General features: G+C 37.7%; 1 protein-coding gene across 4 annotated transcripts; it reads right to left on the bottom strand.

Annotated features, from left to right (window-relative positions):
* Positions 1 to 1,445: 1,445 nt before the first annotated feature.
* LOC117612431 (ultraviolet-B receptor UVR8) lies at positions 1,446 to 8,697 on the bottom strand. 4 transcript variants are annotated; one of them, XM_034341114.1, is made up of 13 exons: positions 8,126 to 8,697; positions 7,688 to 7,747; positions 7,426 to 7,527; positions 7,235 to 7,325; positions 6,316 to 6,358; positions 6,158 to 6,203; positions 6,010 to 6,056; positions 5,525 to 5,600; positions 4,813 to 4,867; positions 4,561 to 4,627; positions 4,178 to 4,214; positions 1,862 to 1,941; positions 1,446 to 1,763 (listed from the first exon to the last, which is right to left on the bottom strand). In XM_034341114.1, exons 1-13 carry the CDS (start codon positions 8,538 to 8,540, stop codon positions 1,644 to 1,646), a joined length of 1,239 nt encoding a protein of 412 aa, XP_034197005.1. In that variant the 5' UTR covers positions 8,541 to 8,697; the 3' UTR covers positions 1,446 to 1,643. The 4 variants fall into 4 exon arrangements, with proteins under 4 accessions (XP_034197005.1, XP_034197006.1, XP_034197008.1 ...); XM_034341115.1 differs by having other exon boundaries at positions 7,688 to 7,744; XM_034341118.1 differs by lacking the exon at positions 4,561 to 4,627 and having other exon boundaries at positions 1,647 to 1,763.
* Positions 8,698 to 21,763: the final 13,066 nt, after the last annotated feature.

The following is a 21,763-nucleotide window of genomic DNA, read 5'->3' as shown; positions in this document are numbered from 1 at the left end:
CCTGGGACCTCTCGAACTGCTCGCCGGCGTGCTGGTGTGCCCTTCTCTCCTCGTCACTGGGTCCAAGGTTTGGGCCTTGATTCAAGTTGATCTGCCTGAGTAGCTGGCCGATCAGGTTGTTCTGATCATCGACCTTCTGTGTGAGCTGATCGACCCGTGAGTTGAGGTCCACCTGACTGCGCGGGTCAAGTAGAGTGTTGTGCATCGGGCCCAACGGCATATGGGCTAGGGCTCCATTAGAGGCGTACACAGGTGCATATGCCGAGTGTGATCGCAGAGGAGGGAGAGAATGGATCTGCTCCAAGACTGGGACGACGTCGGAGTAGCCATGGGGCTGTGCAGCAAATCCAGTAGTTGAGTGGTGTGGCTGCTGCTGTGCTCCGACGGCAGGACAGCGAGGCAGAGCAGCTCCGGTAATCGGCGCTGGCAACTGCAAGGCTGTGGAGGTCCCAGGGTCATGTGGCGGCTGTTCTGCAATTCCGGCAGCTGAAGGAGGCTGCAAAGCACTAGAGGATGACTGCAAGGCGTTGGCAGCCACGATTCCGTGCGGTTGCATTGAGGTTTCCACCACGAAACCATGAGATGGGCCCATCGTGGTGGCGTTACTTTTCGTACGTCTTGTATCAACCATGGTTGTTTGAAAAAATGTGTGAAAGATGGATTTGGAGCACGCTTTGAATATATCTCGCGCTCTCAATGAAAGCACCAATTTGTGGGAGTAAATTTCCCCCAAAAGAATATTCGCCAAAAGATTCCTTCGTCTTCTCCGCCTCTCTTTCTCCCTGCAAAACAGATCGGAGTAAAAAGACCACACCCGGGGGGTGTTGGCCAAAGGACCTCCGATGCCTAAGTTAGGTAGGGTAATTCAAGGAAAACCGGGTGGCCGGAGCCGTGTGTGGTGGCCGGAGCCTTGTGTGTGAGAGAGAAAGAGAGGGGGTGGCTAGGGTTTTTGAGAAATAATTTATGCAGAGTTTTAGTAGGAATTTAGGCGTACCTCAACCATTGTGTGTGGCTATGCTTTTATAGAGGTCTCGGAGGCTAGGGTTTCAGAGGAATAATTCCGTAGATGGAAGGGAATTATTCCTCCCCTTTTTGGAATTGATTTGATTAATTAGGGATTTGATTAATTAGGGTAAATCAAATCCCTAATTGTGGTAGGTATCAATCAATCATGATTCAATTTAGGCAATTCCTCATTTAATTGGGGATCGTGGTAATTAACCAAATCAAATCTCAACCTAATTAGGTAACGTTCAATTTAATTGGATAATTCCCAATTAAATTGAGTAACTCCTAATTAGATTGATTGATTCCCAATTTGGTCAAATAATCCCCAAATGGTAGGAATTATTTGACCTAGGGTTTGATTTAATTAGGTTCCCACAATGATATTACTATCACTGTAACAAATTGAGTCCCATAATTTGTATGGTTGGACTTCCCCCTTTTTTTTTAACATATACATATGAATACATTTATAGCTAAAACTACACAAAAGAAATTCGTAAATTGTTATCTATAGTCTTGTATAGTATAACCATGCGTGGTTGATGCTCTCGTGACGAATGACATGAAATGATGTATATTGAACGAATGAATGAAGTTACTGCACTTCTTAATGCTGAGACTACAGCGGCTGAAGCTTAGGTGTATTCAAGTACAGTACCAGTGTGATTGAATCCACACGATACTTGTAGTGCTTTCACATTCTTCCCAAAAGTAACCTTTGTAGGTCTTATGTAGTCAACATCAGTTCCATGACCCTATCAATCAAAGGAAATCAAATAAGAGTTTAATTCAAAGAACAATATCATACCAAAGTCCAGCAAAAAGTTATAATAGAGGAGAGCTAGAAGCAAACCAATTGTCCTCCAGAAGAATGTCCGTCTACAGAAAATGTTCCATGGGAACCTCCCCAACCCCATGTGAAAATATTGCCTTCTGTTAACAAACACAAACTTACGTAATTAACTCCAGCTGCCTTAAAATAGGGGAGAGGGAGAGAGAGAGACTACAGCACCAAGTCATGATAAAACCACATCATAATAGTACTAAAAACTGGACAACAATATAGATTGTGACATCGATAGTGTTTTTTCAAAATGCTATGAAAAAAAATAGGAGGAAGTAGCATGGAAGCACAATAGGATTGGGCTACGTTTTCGCTTTTATGATAATGTTCAATAAGAAATTAACCTGTCACACAGTACAGCCCTAAAGAGAAAATAATTAACTTTGCATGCATGTAAGGTGGTACCACCGTTTTGTCACTATATATAGATGATATCGTGGTGAGTAGTAGGAATGATAAAATTGCCATTGTAAAAATTAAAATATATCTGGATGAATACTTTCAGTCAGTAGAGATGAGTTTTGGAAATAGAAATAGCAAGGTTCCAAAAAGGTCCTATTCCCCACTTATTTAATAGTTTGCAGGTTGCAGGGTGGGCTATAACAACATGTTTCTCTGTCCCCCTCTATCTGTCTGTCCACGTGCAGGATGGGGGCTGCACATGAGGGACGGTGTAAGCTTGATACACAATGTTGGCTCATTCCCGAACAGCTTAAGCTTTTGAAGCCAGTAGTTGTTGAACATGTGTGACGCAAAGTCAGTTTTGAGGGGGTCCAGTTGAAGTCGAACGAAAGACATCTCAAAGCCATGAATTTTATGTGGCTGCTGTCAGTTAGTAGTAGGAAATTGGGCCAGGGTTAGATTTTGGCAAGACAGTTGGGCTGAGGTGAGGATAATCCGTTGAAGAACTTGTTTCCCAAACTTTATAATCTGTCTAGTTATCACAATAAATTCATTCATAGCTTTGTTGATCTTTCTCTTTAGCCCTTTGGGACTTTGGGTTCAGGAGGAATTTAAATCATGAGCGGTGGGGGGAGAACTGCCTCAATGTTGCTGATACTGGAAAATGCTTGTTTACATCCTATGAGGGGTGCTGCAAGAGGGTGGAGAATAGAATCTTCCGAGAAGCTTTTTGAGCAAATTTTTTAATGGATTTTGTTAGTGATAATTTAGATTTTCCAGTTTTTATACCATTTGGTCTGATTTGGAAATATTTTATCGGATTGTGGCTCGTTAAAATGTGACATGTTAAAGGATAAGAAAGAATGTTTTCTTTCTCCTCGATGGTGGATGATGTATAAGGAGAGGCTGGGGGTAGTCTGGTTGAAGCTGTTTAGGGAGGTTCACTTGTGTTGGATAATTCTAGTGGGCAGTTTTTCTTTGTTATGTGAAAGGCATAAGTTGTTAAAAGGGCTGGTAAGAAGGTTAAAGTTCTTTCAGGCATGGTAGCCATGATTTCAGTTATTTGGATGGAAAGGAACAAAAGGATTTTTGAAGATTATAGTGGCCATGTGGTGGAAGAGTTATGGGATAAAGTCAGATTTTGGTCTTCCATTGTGGCATCAGTCTCTTCAGAGTTTAGGGACCTATCTTCTTTTTCTTTCTTTTTTCCTTGATATTCTGACAGATTGGAAGTCAGCTGTGTGTTAATTTTCTGTTTAGTCTATAGTTTCTTTTTGGAAACTTGCTATACCGTTGGAGTGAACTGCATGTCTGTTAGGATTTTTGGCTCATCAAATATGTCCTAGTTGGTTTAGGATTGTTTTAGGAAAATTAGAGGTATACCGATTCTTGTCCTAGAGGGATTAGGAAAGAATTTCTGTTTTCCTTATTCAATTTAGGTTTTGGATTTCTAGAAGTCTATTTGGATTTGGATAAGTGTAATTTCCTAATCCACTTAGGAATAGGAATTCAATCAGCCTTGGGACATGTAAGCCAACTCTATATCCATAAATAGGGTGCGGCAGGGCTTATTTTAGAGGGGAAAAACAGTCAGAGACAGCCGAGAGTTTTGAGATTAGTTCTAGGGTTTCAAAAGTTCTGTAATCTCTATTATTAATCAAAGGAGCATGATTTCTCTACCTAGAGAAATCACAACTGGACGTAGGCAAAAGTTCTGCCGAATCAGTATAATTCTTGTGTGTTTCTAAGTTTTCTAATATTTGCTAGTTTAGTCTATTGCCGTCGGTTACATTAAAGAACAAGATCTAGTGTGCGGATTATTTAACAATGTCCACTATGAAGCAATGCTGTGTAAAGCAATAAATTTACATTTCTACTCCAAAGACGATGCAATCTGGTTTTAACCATAAATAATGTTCTTACCAGAAATTGCTGCAGTATGCTTCCAACCACAAGAAACCTGTATATGCACAGTTGTTGAAGCTATCAGATTTAAATTATAAAGTACATTAAGCATATGAATATTAGATTTGGCAAGTCCAATTTTGGTTATTTATAGTCATTGAGACAAAATATCTTCTCATTTATTTCCCAACCTCATAACTCAAAAGATGATTAAGAGAATACCAAAAGAGCATCAGGAATAAAAGCATGCTATGCTGTTTCCTTGACGACAGGATATTTCAAAAGAGCAAACAATGTTATACAAGAAACCCAAAAGCATGCTATACCAAAAGAGAAAAAGAGCAAACAATGTTATACAAGAAACCCAAAAGCAATTAGTCTGAATAAAGTGAAGTGTAAACCTTGACAACAGGATATTTCAAAAAAGGACCCTGAACTCTTTCTGGCTGATGATAAGCATCTGTAGTACTGAACACCAAAATATATGAATAAACCAATCAATAAACCAACAATGATATCAACATTCTAAATGCTGAAACTGTAACTATTAGCAGACTTGAAAAAATGTTTCAAGCAGCACTCAAAAATATTTGAAGCACATGTTGCAGCAAAAAAATTAAAAAATAAATAAAAACTAAAGAAGTGGAATATACCCAACGCCAAGGCACCCATTTTCATTTGAACCCCAACTGTACAGGTCTCCACCACCTACATGAAAAGAAAAATGGCATAGTAGGATAAAGCACTCAGAGGCTAAAGTGCATCTGATGATTGGAGTGAATAAAGAGAGTAAAATGCAGAATGGAAAGGATGAAAATGCACAACTAATTATACAAAAGTAATTCCGAATCTTAAAAAAAATTTAAATGAAACTGAGAAGGCCTGTAGAGTATCAAGGTACTTCAATATCACAGGCATCATTAATTCAGAAGAAGGAACGTGCAAACACTGGGTTTTTTTTCCTTTACCACTGTCAACCCTATTAAGGAATAGGCAACTCAACTTAACGATTGTTTCTAAATAAAATATTTTGGTGCAGATATAAATGTCTTTCATCAGAAAAAGAAAGCAAGGAACTGAGCTCATTGCATGTTGTTGTAAATTGTGTGCCAACATCTCATGCGATGTGTTAAGACTCATCCTTCATGGGTCACCCTTAATTAATTATGAATCAATCTCATACGATGTGAGTTTGGTTGGTGATGGTATGAACTTGTTTTACCTTAGAAGATGATGATGATAAGATGACAAATTATGAATGACAATAATGTTGATGATGGTGATGGTGAAAGTGATGAATCACTGATGAAGAATGGTATGATGACGATCAACTTAATTTAGAAAGATGAAAAGATAATCAATTACTTGTTAAGACGCATGTGTGATAGCCACCACATGCAACTTCTTCTGAGCTGGGCAGTTTGCTCCTTGGTCCAGACCCCTATTTTTCAGTAAAAAGAATTATGACCAAATTTGGCATACAAAGCATATTTCCTTATAACAATTGATTTTCCTATGATATGCATGTCCTGAATTTGAAAATTTATGAGTTTTCTTAACATCATTTTGTGGTTTGATTATAATCATTGGTTTAAAAGAATTTAAAGTTACTTTTCTAGGACTTTTTAGTATTTTTCTCTTGCTTAGGTAAAACAATTAAACTACAAGAAAATTTTCAAAAGTATTCATTGTGGTTTACTAATAGACTTCAATCCTCTAACTAAAGACCTTCATTTTGCAAAAGCCAACATTATAATATAAATGCTTGCAGTGCACCCAGTAAAACCAGACCCTGGCTCTACCTCTGTTTATGATGTTCAACATCATTTAAAGCACCATCTTTCACTTACCACTTTATCTAGAGCTCTTTCATCAAATATGAATACGGATCCATTTTCTGAAAATATGGAAAAGCAAATGATATAACAACAATCTTTTAGATTCCGCACGCAAAGCCATACCACAAAAAAGGATCACCATAAAAAGGCCAAAAAGTACCATCAATGCATGCTGAATGCAGCATTCCAGCAGCAACTTTTTTAACCTATGCATTTATAACATTTAAGACGAAACAAAAACATTAACCAAGTACTAGCAGATATATTTAGGTATGGTAATATGAATCAGCAACTTGATAGTTCCGCCAGTATTGATACCTTGGTCCCTTCAAGTTTCTTGATAAGCCTTGGTGTATATTCGCTGCAAAAGGCAATTATTGGTATCAAAGAGAATATGGAACCCAAAATTATTAATAGATAATATGCACTTCCAGAAGGGAGACGTGGCCATGCAGCATGTCCAACACTCTTTGTGTGCTCATTGTCAATAATGAGTACTTGATGCAGGAGCATCTAAAAGGCTTTCCAACACCAATTGGGCCTGCTAGCCAACTAGGCTAGGGTTCTAGATGATTTGGATGTTTTAGTTATTTTAACTATCACGTTTTATTTTATGTTATTTGAGTAGTCCTAATAGGGCTAGGATTTATTAAGTAATCCTCGTAGGGCTAGGATTTATTAGTTATCCTAATAATAAAAGGGTAGGATACTAGGAGGGCTGCTGTAACCTACTAGAATAGTCTTTTAAGATCTTTTTGTATTCAGTTTTTTAATCAATATAATAAAAGAACATCAGATTAAAGATTTTCTCTTGGGTTTGTTACCTTAGAACTCAATTATCTTCATTTTAACTTCAATTTTATTGGTTCTCTCTTCTAGATTTCTTTTGTTTACCGCTGGGATCCCTATTCTACAGTAATTTGGCACTGTTACAGCCGCTGGACAGCAGCTCCTCTCTACTGCCCTGCATGAAATTGGTACAGCACAGGTTTCGATCCTTAGACCTGATAGAACCCTTAACGTAGTTTTTATTGCTAACAAACTAATTACAAATCAAAAATAATCAACAACATGACTCCCCTCTGCCGATTTTCTCAGCTTACATAGCTGGTTGCAGGCTAATCGAACTCAACTTCCTAACTAAATTCCTAATCCATTTGTTCATTCCAACATACCAAAGAGAAAAATATGTCTATTTATATAGCTCAATAGTGCAATAAAAGAAATCAAATACCACCTGGTACTTTTGAAAATTCCTAGAATGCCTGATTCGTGGCCATGACCAAGTCTTCCAGAGCCTCCTCCCCAACTTAAGGACTCGCCTCCATCTGATGAAGGATGTATAAATAATAAATGAGGTTTAAACAGAAAAAAGAATATAATGATTGTATGTGACTAGCAAAGTTGACCAAAAATAAAATCATATACCAGCAACAGCCACTGAGTGCTCTGATCCCAAAGCTGCCATCTTCATGGTGATTCCAGCCAAGCATTCAACTTTGGTTGGAAGAGAAACTACTTTTGCCGCTCCTGCATATGAAGAGAATCAATACAAGTTCGAATCTGTCCTGTTTTGCTTTTTCAATGGCTAAAAAACTGAGTTGGTGAAGTGCTTGACTAGAGTATAGAATTTCACAACTTAGAAACTAAGATGAACTATTAGAGAATCAATATAAAGTAGATTTTTTACTTTTCCCGAGGCCCAGTTGCCCATTTGAGTTCTTCCCCCACATGTACAATTCTCCTTCTGCTGCAGGACATATCAAAGTAGTTGATAAAGAAAAATGTATTTCCATTACAGGGAAAGGAAGGGAAAAAACAAAGAGAGGCAAGTCACATTCATCAAATGAAAATAAAATCCTGTATAACAACTTTCCGCGTGCATTCGATGCTGAAATGCCCATACAGGATCAGATAGGCAGTTCACTATTTCAGAAATGCAAGTCTAAATTACCATGATTTTACCAACTTGAGCATAATTAACAGTTAAAACATTGGTCCAAAACCTCTCCCCCTCCCCTCCCATGGGATACATCATCTCATAGCCAGAAAACCAAACAATTAAATGCAAAATCTTTATTGCAATTTGCAAACAAAACACTTACGGTTAATTTTGAATGGAAAATACCTGTAATGGCACAAGAGTGATGATACCCAGCTGAAATTTGAACAATTTCCTTGTCAATTCCAGAAACCTCTATGGGCTTATTAGTATAAGCTATATCATCATGAACTCCAAGCTGTCCAAAATCATTGAGACCAGTCGCATAAAGGCGGCCGGTGCGGGTTAAGAAGAGAGTGTGAGCGCCACCGCAAGCGATGGCTTCAAGGCATTGGTCGCCAAAGGCTGAGGGAAGCAAAGGGGCAGGCTTCCACTGAGAGTCCAAGCTCCCGAGCCCAAGCCTCCCATAGTCCCCGTTCCCCCACACCGCTGCGATCCTCTTCCCCTTCACTTCCTCCTCACTCCAACTGCCACTGCTCAACCACCTTCTTCTCACTAAGCAACCCAAATTCACACTCGTCCTCGTTCTGCAAATCCACATAATTCCACACTCAGAACTAACTCATACCAGAAAAATGGAGTGCTACCACGTCTTCCTTCTCCTTCCTTGTGACGAAGTCGTTTTATTCATTTTTCTCTCTGGCTTTCCCTCAAAACCCCCTCCAACCCATGAATCAGATTTTCTTTTGGAAAATTCTAGTGGGACAACACTAGTAATAAAGGGACACTTTGAGATTGCTTTTACTTATTAAAAAGTTGCTTACGCTGTAATTTGAATGTAATTTGAAAATAATTAACCGTAAAGTAAAGTTTTTTTTTTAAATTAAAAAAAGAAAAGTAAAGCAGTTTATATTTGGTAAACAATATTTTTAAAGTATTGTTAGTATAAAAAATTATGTCAAAATCGTTTGATAAATTTTAGTATGATTGTGTTGTAACTATGAATAATAACTAAAATAGACATGATATTGAAAGTGTGGTGGTGATAGTACAGGTGATGGTGAAAGAGATGCAGATGAAGGTGGTGGTGAAAGAGGTGGTGATGAAGGTGGAGGTGGTGGTTTTGGTAGTGGTGGTGGTGGTGATGGCGGAGGTGGTGGAGGTGGTGATGGTGGTGGTGGTAGAGGTGGTGATGGTGGTGGAGTTAGATGTGAAGGTGGAGGTGGTATCATTTATAAAAATTAATGATGGTATTTTGGGAATTAAAATTTTTTATTAAAGGCTCATTTTTGCTTTTTTTGAAAGCAGCTTTGAAAAGAAACATAGAGCCTGCTTCTAAAAGCTGCTGTCAAAAGCACTGACGGACTTGTGCAGGCGCAAGGGGATGCACCTACATCTCCGGTGGCCGAAAAACTCCATTACACCTGCTAGAGTTGCACCTCTGTTGGACGCGCACAACCTGTTCGACGAAATGCCCAAACCACTAGCCCAAACTGATTAGAGAGTTGTTGAATAAGCAAATTGGCTGTTTACAATTAGTATGCATGGATGGGACTGTAGGTTGCTTTCTTGGATCGTATCTGCTCACGAATGGTTTGCTTAAGCCAATAAGATCACAAAGGCTATCTCCGAGTGGCTAAAAATAGTGCGGCACTTTCCTTCAAGCAGGAGCGATGCAAAGAGCGCAGCGCGAGTTTTTTTTTTTTTAATTTTAAACAAAGCTTGGCTAAAACGACGTCGTTTTGGACCAGAGTTTTTAAATAAATAAAAATTAAAATTAAAAAAAAAAAGAAAAAAAAGAAAGGGAAACTGCTGGCCATTTCGTGGCTTTCAAAGGGGTTGTATAATTCCTTACTTAATTGGGTTTTAATTGGAGCTCCCTTTATTCAATTGGGTTTTGGGACTTCCTTATTTAAGTGGGATTATGAACTCTCTCTTTATAAAATACGAATTTAACATTACCCAATTTCATCAAAGTGTGTGTGCATTACAAGAATCCTATGTTTTTTTTTTCTTCTTCTTCCAAAGTAAGTCGAATGCTTTTTTTTTCTTGAGCAAACACCAATTTTATTTATTCTTTTTTTGTTTATTGTTTATTTTCATTTAGCTCTTTGTATTAGTAAGATCAGTAGCAAACTCGAGGATGAAGAGGCTTACTTGTCTTTTTTTAATTAATTATGAATAACATTAATATTGTTTAAATTATAAGGATGTTTAGTTGTCTTTTTTTTTTATTTAAATTTTTTTGAGCTTCTAACTTTTAAAAATTGCACCTCCACTGAAAAATTCATGGGTCCGCCGCTGGTCAAAAGGCCACTGCTTTTAAAATAATCGGGATATTTTATTTTTACCAAACACATGGTTACTTAACAAATGGACTCAGAAAAATTTTAATTTGGAGAAGATATGTTTCATGCCTTGAAAATCGGGCATGTAACAGTGCTACGGTATATTGACAAGGAAATATTTTTGCTCACCACTTTAACTCAAGGTGTACCCTTACTACCCTTCTCAACACTTGACACGTGTCTATTGACATAACCATAGTTAACTTTATGCTTTGCATTTATAGAACCATGGTTATGCCAATGGACACGTGTCAAGTGTTGAAAATGGTGATAAGGATACACCTTAAGTTAAAGTGGTGAGCAAAAATGCTCACATATTGACAAAGCAATGTCATAATGTTGAAATCAAACATCATAACACTACGCTCTCAATAGAATTAGAAAGTAAGGCATTTGAGTTAGTAGAACTAAGATGTTGAAAACATTGCAGAAACGAATCATAAGGTACGCCAGAATAATCTAAACTTTATTTTTATTTAATGCGAATCATAACACCACAAAATCTAAGTTCTAGCGGCAAATACAACACTCACCTGTTAGAATGTTATATTTCCAAGTGTTCTCACAATAAATTAAGCCCTTTTTGATTTTGGGATGGCACAATGGAACATTAAACTAAATATATATTTTAATGTGAAATATTTGCATAAGTACTAACCCCAAGGATTATAAGAGTTTAACTTTACATGTAACCTCACTCAAAAGATACAAAACTGAAGAAGTTCAAAAACTCAGCCCTAGACTAAACTCAGCCCTAGCCAAAAAGCTCAAAAGGATTTACAATATCCAAATATACAACACATTACAAAACTAAGATGACAAAAGATGGGTTTCTTGACTTGCAAGTAACGAGAAGCAAAGAAAAAAAGATTGACAAGCCTCCACTGCCAAGCCACTAGCCTAATCAATGTCCAGAGAGTCGACTTGAACGTAATCTACACCAAAATATAATGGTGAGCATTACATACGTTCATTTACCCAATAGAGGGGCACCATGGCCAACTTTAAAAGTAATTTGGTTAAATTAATTGCATGTTAATATTGTACACTAAAAACATTTAAACCAATGCACAACAAAAATAGTTATTAGATTACAAATAATTTGATATGCTCACACAGCTTTCACAAATAGTTTTCGGGATCCTAATAACATCAAATGATAAACAGTTTTTGAGATCCTAGTAACATCAAATGATGACCGATCCATAAGGCCAACTACTCTTACCATGAATGGTAAAGTAACAAGTGTCCGTTTCACTGGCTACAACTCATAGGCTATCCTAAGCTAATCATCGCTATGTGGGCCCTTAAGGAAAGATTGTGTTTTTCTCAAAAACAAAGGTTTATTTAGACATCTAGTTTATCAAATATTCATTTGATAGGCAACGGAAGACTTTAAACAAAATTCTAGAATCTAAAGACAAAACCTTTCAAAGGATCTTGAGACTCAAAAGATTGATGTGCCATATTGTAACATCGAGGAAAAAAAATTTAAATTTTTTTAAAAAATAAGAATTAAAAAAATTATTTATTTAACCTTAATTATGAGTTTATAAAAAAAAAATTTAAAAAAAAAAGAAAAAAAAAGAAGAGGCTACGTGTAAGCAAAACCTTCATTCTTCCCCCCTTTCCTTATAATTCCCTTCAAAAATCTGATCTTTATCTCAAATTGGGGTGAGTTGTTCACCTATTAGGGATGAATCACCTAGTCTAGGCTAAGGGTAATAATTTCTTAAACTAAGATAAGATTGTAGGATGAAGGAGATGGAATTTGGGTGAGGAAGAGAAGGGAGAATAGGAGGAAGAGAAGAAAAATTCTCTAAGGTGAGTCAATTTCAAAAATTTTGGTTTTAACCTTGTGATTGTGTGATTTTAGTCTCTTAAAGAGTAATTTGAGTCACATGAGCATTAGGGAAATTGAATTGGAAGAGTTTGAACTTCTATTTTCAGGTTGGGTGGATAGAGCAATTTTTCAAGTGTGGGTGTTGATTTTGGTTCCATTTTGAGTTTTTGATGAGTTTGATTGATAGATATGAAGTTTAGAAGAGTTTTAGAAGCCTAAGGAACAACCTAGGGATGTTAGAATGGTAAAAAACAACTTAGAACCAGATATGAAGTTTAGAAGAGTTCTAGAAGCCTAGGGAACAACCTAGGGATGTTAGAATGGTTGAAAACAACTTAGAACCAAATCTGGAAAATGTCATTTTCTGGAATTTTCAGCCTGTGAGCCTCACTTTGGCTCTCTTTTTCTCCCAATACTGAGTGTTTGAGGAAGTCATTTTGGGTTTTAAACTAGACATAGTAAGGAACAAAAACAAATCGGTTTCATTGAATTTGGTTGAGTTTTGATACGTCAAACACATGTGCAAAGTTTAGAAACAAATCTGTTTTCTACATAAAACCAGTTACGAGCTCAACTTTGGAGCTGGTTTTCTCCTTCGTTTTAGCTCCGTTTTCAGTATGGTTTGTTGGGTTAGAAACTAGAGGCATTAAGCTTCAAAAACTAAGTTTGCCCATTTTGGTTGACATTTGGTTGGTCAAAATGTCTCACAAAATTTGGGATTTAGCCTGAAAAACAGGGAAAGTCGTAGGATATCTTTGGGAAGACAATGAACAATAACCCGAAAACAAGCCCACTCGAGGCTCCAGAGAATGGCGGAGCATGGCAGCTGTTCCAGCAGCCTCTGACGCCATATTTTTAGTCCATCTGACTCAATTTCTCGATCCGAGTATGATGGTATAGGTTTCGGGTCGTTTCGAGGGTTTTAGCTTGGAGAGTGGGGTGCACTCTCTATGTTAAGAGAAAAAGTCTTTTTATAAAATTAGAATTTCTAATCTCATTTATGTTATTTATTTATTTTTAAATCTAGGAACTAGAGAGAACCCGGCAACCTCCGAAGGGTAATTTCGTCATTTTAGCTTCTTGGACACGAGGTAGGGTCTCTAACTTTTTCCCCAATGATTAGACTATATTACTTTTAATCTTGGTGTTTATATATAGTACTAAATATAAGGGCTAACGTCAAAACACCCCCTTCATGTTTGGGGTCATTCTCAATTTGGACTATGGGGGTTTCAATTTCATCAATTTACACCCCAATGTTTTAAGATTCGATCAATTTGCACATTCCATTACTTTGGCCGTCTAGTCTTTTGTTAAATGGATGACGTAGCAAGTGAGGGACCCCCATTTGTGCTGATGTGTCAATAAAAAATCCTTAAAACAACAAATTTTTTTTTTTTTTTAAACTTTTAAAACATAACTAAAACAAACCACACAACCCCCCCCCCCAACAACAACAAAAAAAAAAAAAACCTATTTCTGTTTCCAGCCACCTTCTCTGACCCACAGCCTTTACCCACTCTTTCTCCTTGTAATAACCCAAACCTAAATTAATATCTAATTAATAATTTATTAAGAGGAAAAGACAATTTTTCCCTTGGACTAATTTATTAATGAAAGGTTGACTTTTTGACCGAGAAGGAATTTGGCAATTCCACACACACCGTTGTGTAGAGCACGACCAAACGAGTTCATAGACACGAAGCGGGCTCGAATCGGAGTTTTAACGAAGGAAATACGGTAAAAATACTACGAGGGGCAAAACGGTGATTTGGAAAAATCAGATTTTAAACCTCACTTCTCTCTCTTCTCCCTCAGTTTTTTTTCCTCTCTCTCTCTCTCTCTTTTTTATCACCTACTGGCTCGACCACCACAAGCCACAGCACTGGTACGACCTGACCACCCACCCCGCCTCAATGCCTGAGTCCGCTGCCCAGTCGTGTACCAGCCTCGCCATTCGAAAAAAAATCACGCCGGTATTTGGTTGACTTATGTAGTCATTTGTATAGAGTACGAACATAATAAGTAAAGGCTTCAACCAACCTCAGTTATTACGTATGGAAATTTCATTTGCAAAGCATGTTTGATATGGTGCTAATGGCTTGATCAGTTTTGTGGGTGTGTGATTAGATCAGTTCTATAGTGGTTATAAAGGTTTCCTTTTTCTTTCTTATGGAAAATTTTTAGTGAATGACTTGGTATGTATGTTTGTTGCTTGTATTCCATTTTGTGTTTTGGGGTTTAACTAGATCTTTATTCTTGACTGTTGACTAAGAGAGAGGGAGGGGGACAAAGAGAAGGAAAGAAGGAGAGAGTGGGTTGGGGAAGACCGGATCTGTAGGTGTTGGTGTAACACCCCGACTCTAAATTAAATTCCTAAATTATATTTCTTAAGTTAATTAATTTTGAATTTTCGAATTTACCCTTGAGGTAGGGGTATTTTGGTCATTTTGTTATCCGGAAAGAGTTTGAAGCAATAGCTGGTATTTTTGGGTAGATCGTACTAAGATGAGTCCGTAGACACGTAGTGAGCTCGATTCGGAGTTGTAACGAAGATGTTACGATCAAAACATCGACAATGACAAAACCGTAAATATTTCAAAGTTAGTTTTAAAAACCAAAATTTTCCTCTCTCTCTCTCTCTCTCTCTCTCTCTCTCTCTCTCTTTCTCTCTCCCGTAGCGAGCAGCCCCTCCCTTTCGAAAATTTTCTGCACAACCGTGGCTTCCAAAAGCCACCGCTGCCACCACCGTCAACGACCGGCCTCCAGACCGGTCTTGTTCAAATAGCCACCTCCTTCTCTTCTCATCCCACCCGGTCTCTGCCGCAGTTAGCCACTCCAATCGCCAGAATCTGCAGAAAACGGGCCGGTTTTCATAGATTTTCAAACCACTCGTTCTCTCTCATTTCTTCCCCAAATTTGACGAGTAAGGTATGGATTTCAACCTATTTTCCATGCTCTAGCTGATGGTTGGGTAGGATTTCCTTAATTTTGAGCCTAGGATAGTTGATCTTCGATTTGAAATTCTACCAATTTTGGGAGTTTGTTTTCGGCCACTTCCGGTCACTTTTTGGGGTAGGCCCAAGAACAAAAGTGACTCCAAATAGGGTGTTGTACCTAGGGTAGGAGTCTTGAGCCAAGATGTTGAGTTTTTCCAACGAAGCTTTATCGCTTTGGACACCCACGGGCTGTCGATGAGTGTGGCTGCGAGTAGCACTGTAGCAGAGGGACATTATTGTCCCAATGCGATCTCCTAGTTGTCACGAGTGCGTAGGATTTCGCGGATCTCAATTCGGACATCGTTTGACTATCGAACAGATTTTCGCATATTGTTCGTTATCCTGGTTCGATCGGTTTTGACCATTGGATCATTTCCCAATTAAAATATGTTGTTCTAGGTATTCCTAAGATCGTGTATGACTTCGCGGATCATGAATCAGAGCCCCGGATGTTCCGATTCAATAATTTAAAGTTTGAAGATTTTTCAATAACCGTTCGATATCGTGAACGATCTAACCATCCTTTCCGGACCAAACTTATGGGACATGTGTCTTAAACCTTGTGGAACTCTTAGGAACTTCCAGTTTCTTCCATTCCTCGTACACTCGCTAGAAACCCGGGAAATTAGGATTTTAATTCAAGTTCTCGTTCGAAACACTTTGTATTAATCTCGTATTCGTATTCTGAAATAGGTACTCCTACCACGCATATGCAGCAGGCGGGACCCTCTCAGGGTCAAGCAGTGTGGGACTACTTGTGAGTGAACTTTGTTTTCAACTTATAAGCATGGTTTTATAATGATAATTTTATGCATATGAATTAAATAGTTTATTGAAATGCATGTTATATTTAATAGTTGAATTCTTTATTTTCATAAAGTATTGGTAATATATTTTGGGTTTGACATATTTGAGTATCTTGAGTATGTATATATGGATTTTGAGAATTTCTATATATGTTTGGCTATGTGTGGGGTACTTGGGTTGTTGAGATGAGATTTTGGAAAGTAGTGAGTATAGAATGTTAGTTTGGAGTGCTATAAGCACTACCCTATGTACCTCCTCAGATTTGGAACTTGGATATGGAAACTTGAGATACTCGGAAATGTCGGAACCCAGGGCATCCTTGACGGGATGTTGCAGTAGACCCTTGATTGGGTAGTCCCCTAGTTGGACGGCTCGTTCCCTAGTTACATGGTGAATTGACGACTCTGCCATGGTGGCTAGTCAAACAATCCCCCGGTTGGATTGTTTTCCCAGTACAACTAGCTGTTGGTCATATATATATATATATATAACTATTCCTTCATTCTTGTTTTTCGGTGAGGATACTTCCTTGCCGGTCGTGCTAATGGGTACGCTTTCGAGAATTTAGTTTGGGACTTATAATATTTAATTGGTGGGTTTGTATAGTGTTCTGTTTGGATTTCGGACTTGGCATCTGGTATTGGTTTGGTTTTGACATATATATAAATATTTATTTGATTATGATGGTTTGGGATGCATTTGGATTTCTTGCATGGGTTATTAAACGGTGGGGTTATATTATGTTGGTTTACACTGAACTGAACTTTATTTTTGTCCACTCACATTTTTGCGCCCCCCAGCCAGTAGTTGACTGAGCTCCGCAGCTGAGCTGGATCGTATGCTTACGAGCCTTGAGCCTTCGTAGGACTCCTTCATTCATTTTCCCTTTAACTTTGTTTTTGTTGTAATTGAATTCCTTAGATATGCTCTGTTATCGCCCTTGCTAGGGTTTGATTTATGAGGTTGGAGGCCTTTGTTGTAAACTGTATATTCGCTTTAAAGCATGCTGTCGGTTGGGTATGTTAAACTGTGAATTTTGAGCAGGTTGAATTTTGGGAAATGTTCAATTTACAGGGGAGACTGTTAAAATTTTGGTAGAAAGTCTCGGTCTTTAGTAAGTGGGCTCGGCATCGGGGTGATGTCGGTATTAAGACGGGATTCGCTCCGGTTTCCGAGGAAATTCCGGGGCGGGTCCTGTCAGTTGGGTCAAGGTCGGGAAGGGACTGTTGGGGTGGGTCGGAGAACGTGGTTAGGGAGATGGGGAGTTGGTTCTATATTTTTTTTTTTTTGGGTTTGTTTTAGTTATGTTTTGAAAATATTAGTTTTTAAAAAAGAATATTAATGTTTATTGTTTATTGTTTTAAGGATTTTTTTTATAATTTTTATTGCCACATCAGCACAATAGTGGGTCCCACACTTGCCACATCATCCATTTACCAGAAGACTAACGGTCAAAGTAATAGAATGTGTAAATTTATCAAATCTTAAAACATGGGGGTGTAAATTGATGAAATTGAAACCCCATAGTCCAAATTGAGAATGACCCCAAACATGAAGGGGGTGTTTTGACGTTAGCCCTAAATATAAATATTATTGTTTTGCTTGGTGGATATTGTTAGGTGAATACTATTGTTTTGTTTTATGAATGTTTATTGAGTATTATGTGATGTTGGATGAATATTACTATCTATGTGATTGAATTTGAATTATTTTTATTTTTATTTGAATTATTATCATTTTGCAAAGATGAATAAAAATTTGAGCTACATTACATATGGATCATAAATACAGTTGTGTTGGGTTTGTGTGTAGTTTAAGGTATATCTAAGGGGTGGGAGAAGGATTTAGATATATCTGAGTAAAAAAAAAAAAAAAGTGGAATATATTCAGGTGATGGAAGCATGGCATGAATATATTGAGATGATAGGAGTAGGGTCTCTAATGAAAAGTGAAAGTTCAGAAATTCGTAAACAAAATAAATATGGAGTAGGGGACGGATGGGCACTAAATTATAAACAGTGGTAAAAAAATACATGGTATAAAACATGCAGGCTTGATGCCCTAAAGTATGAATTAGTGGGTTTAGAAGGGAGTGAGTTCATGACATCATCGCGTATGCATAACACATTTATCTTGTAATTGTTTAATGCATGTCACTTTGATTAGCGGTGATAGCTGGCTTTGAGAGGGGGATGTTACGGTACTCTACTGGGCATTAAAATGCTCACCCCTAATAGATGATGCAGGTTCCAATGCAAATCCTAAGGAGAAGTTCCACTAGAGGACTAGATCAGTGTTGTTAGTTACTGTTTGTAAAATTATTAAGGAATAAATTGTTGGAATATTACTAGTGTGTGTAACTAACTATGAGCTTCTGTGACCCTGACTTTGTATTATTAAATAAGTTTGTAAAATTATTGGATCTATTTCTATCATATCATAGTTGTAAGGGTTTGTTTCTATAACTATGGTATGATTCATGCCTTAAGTCGGAGATAATCCCTATTTTTGAATCAAGGCATGACACACATAAACCACCATACATGAAAATAAAGAGAGAAAGGTAGATAGAAACTCACCCTTTAGAGCGCAACTTAAGTCCAACCCAAGTATTCCACCAAGTGATGGTGGTCAGATCCACTTTCTTTTATTCTTCTCCATGTCACAAACTAGTGACCTCCAGAGACTCCACACCAATCTTTCTCTTTGGAAGGAAAGATGATGCATAAGAGGAGTTAGTGGTTCTAGCAACACTCCTCTTGAGACCGATTTTAGCTTGCCTAATAAATGGAGAGATTTGATGCTTTCTCTCACTTCCTCCTCACCTTTGCAAATCTTGAAACCCTAAGGGGAGAATGAACTAAAAGGTGCATTTATAGGGCACATGGGAGCTAGAGATTGGACGGCACAAAGAGGGTGGGCCTTTTGGTCCAACTTGTCCCATTTATCTCTTCACAACCCCCTTTTGCTAAAATCTCATGGGTCTTTAGTTTCTTAAACCATTTCAAGGCTCATTCAATTTCAATATAATTAATTTTCTCTTTAATCAATTGATCTAATTAATCGACTTAATCGTTGATTTTGGCATCTTCCATTATTATCCAAATTTCAAGCTTATGGGTGTGCGATCTATCAGGTTTTAATTAGCGAGATTGTGTGTCATCATGAACTCTTTCTTTATCAATTGTGAATTAAAACTCCCTTTTAATTCTCCCTTTGTGAGGACCTAGTTACGGAATATCCTCAAGGCTTCCACAAACTGTGAGTGACGTCTAGCAACATATCACGGTTACCCAAACTAATATATAATATATTAGGAGAACCCATTTAGTTGGAATTGCAACGCAATTCGATCCTACTCTATTTCCCAATGTTCTTGATCTTGTTAATAGGATACATAATTCATGTCCAATCCCTAATGTGATTGCTTTTAGCTATATGATTCAACATGAGCACAATTAGAAGACTCTTTCTTAATTGAGCTCCTACTACTCGGAGATTCCCAAATCATATCTTAGAACATTCTCTCCCACTTATTGAAAGTTGAGATCCCTTGTTAGTACACTCCCTTGCCTCTATGGACTTTTCGAAGATCATGACATTAACTTGAATCGAGCCCAGGGATGAGCTCAACTTTATGATACAATTAGAGACCGACTACGCATCCATAAGGCAATCATGGTGCCTCAGGTCTAAGGATTAACCTTAAGTTTTTGCAACAGATGAAATCTTCCTTGACAAGTAGAACTTCCATACAAGAATCCTAGTTTGATCGCGTTCAGTGAACTCACTCTCTAGCGAGCACCTACGCACTTATCTTAGTGTCCACACACGAATGACTTGAGACTAGTCATCCTTTACTTGAGCAGACATAGTGTGTATCGGTCTTTGCGGTTCATCAATGCCCAATTGAACATTCCTATGACCGGAAACATTTTGGTTTGAGTTATCGGGAAAGGTCCCTTTGCATCTAACCTATTTAGATCACTTTTCTTATCTCCTGAATCCATAGACTTGTCAAATAGGTCAATGGTCATGTATGGACAGTTACCTGAGTTGACATACTTGCCTTTTTGTGTTAACCAAAATGGTTGATTTAAAAGAAGTTTCCATGAAAGATTTCATCTAATGATTGGCTTTCAAGGCGTACTTCTAACAACCCTTCTCTCTCAAGTCATCCTAATATGAACAATGTTAATGCACACAGCCTGTACCCATAAGAACATTATAATTGGAACACCATTAACTCACAATGTTGGGGCCTATAATATCATCAAAACCATGGATCCAATGACAATGACAAATTATGCAATTTTCTCATGCATCAATATCTATTATCATAGTATATGCATGAAAATACAAGTCCGGGAATGATTCCCCCTACCTGGATTCTAAACTGGAGCTTGCTCCCACAAAGTCCATCACCGAACCAAAACGTCTTTAACACCTTGCTTGGGTTATTGGAGTCCTTAGTCCGACAACAAACCACTTGTTAAAAGCTACCACAAAACATACTCAACTAACTAGGGTTAGGTCTAGTTACGTCGAACTAACCCTAAACCCTAGGTTGAGCTACGTGAATGTTCAACCCTAAGTGCCCTAGAGTAGACCTGGCATTTGTGTTGTGTTCGTGCCAACCTGCTTTTCTTAACAGGTTGACATGACACAACACTACCCGTTAAGGAAATTGGTGGAAAATATCAAACACAAATACGACTTGTTACAATTCGCGAATCACACGACACGACTCGTTTCACCGGCTAAGAATTTTTATAAAAAAAAAAATTATATAAAAAATGAAACCATGTGCAATCAACCCTCTCCTCTTTCTCTCCTCCTCCCCCAATCCTAATTACTCAATCAATCTATGCTGAAATTTTACCCAAAATTAGGTAAAAGAAACTGGAGAATTTGACTCGAGGAAAGAGATAAACATATAACCTCCATATGACTAAATATATATATATATATAAACCTCCATTAATGACACAACATCTCTCCTCGACTTAACCCAACATAATCGAACTATGAATATATCAATTCAAACTCATTTTAAAAACTAAAAACACACTCATTAATCAACATCCTCTCAACTTCACAAAATACCAAGCCCAGATCCATAAAACTAAAATTTCACAAAACATAATAAATGAAGACCAATAAATCACAATTGGAGTTATAAGATATAAGCAAATCAGCATCAAACCCACAAAATAAGTAACAAATAAATCAAACCCACTAGCACATATCCAGATTGTTGAGAAAATCTCAACCAAAAAGAAAATTGCCCAGCAAAAAATTCAAAATTCAAAGCTTGAGAGAGGTTTTGGGAAGGGAAGATTGAGAGAGAGAAAGTGAGAGAGAGATGGCAAGAAGAAGAGAAAATGAAGTTGAGATAGAGAAAATGAAGCGCTGCTGCAAACTGTGCAGAGATGCTCAGACGAAGCGAAATGAAGAGATTATGCTAGGGTAGGTAGGGATTTTGGAATATAAAATTATAAAATTACCCCCGCTTATTGGTTCGTGTATTAGCAAATGAACATCGAAACGACCTGTTATTTTGACGGGTGGCTAATAGGTCAACTTGATATCAACACAATCCAATAACTTGGACCTGAATACTAATTTTTATTTATTTATTTATTTATTTTGCTAATTCGTGTCGTGTACATTATTGCCATTTCTACCCTAGAGTAGGTTTAGTATTAGGGTTCGAGGCTTGAGAACAGTTTTATAATGGGTTCGAAAAATCCACGGGTTAGGGTTTCTAGTTCGAGACATGGAATTGGAGTTTGAAGGTAAAAACCATTTTTGGAATTACGGTTCG

This window comes from Prunus dulcis, unplaced genomic scaffold (assembly GCF_902201215.1).
Source record: "Prunus dulcis unplaced genomic scaffold, ALMONDv2, whole genome shotgun sequence".
In the NCBI taxonomy this organism is placed as follows: domain Eukaryota; kingdom Viridiplantae; phylum Streptophyta; class Magnoliopsida; order Rosales; family Rosaceae; genus Prunus; species Prunus dulcis.
This window is presented reverse-complemented; position numbering and strand designations above follow the sequence as displayed.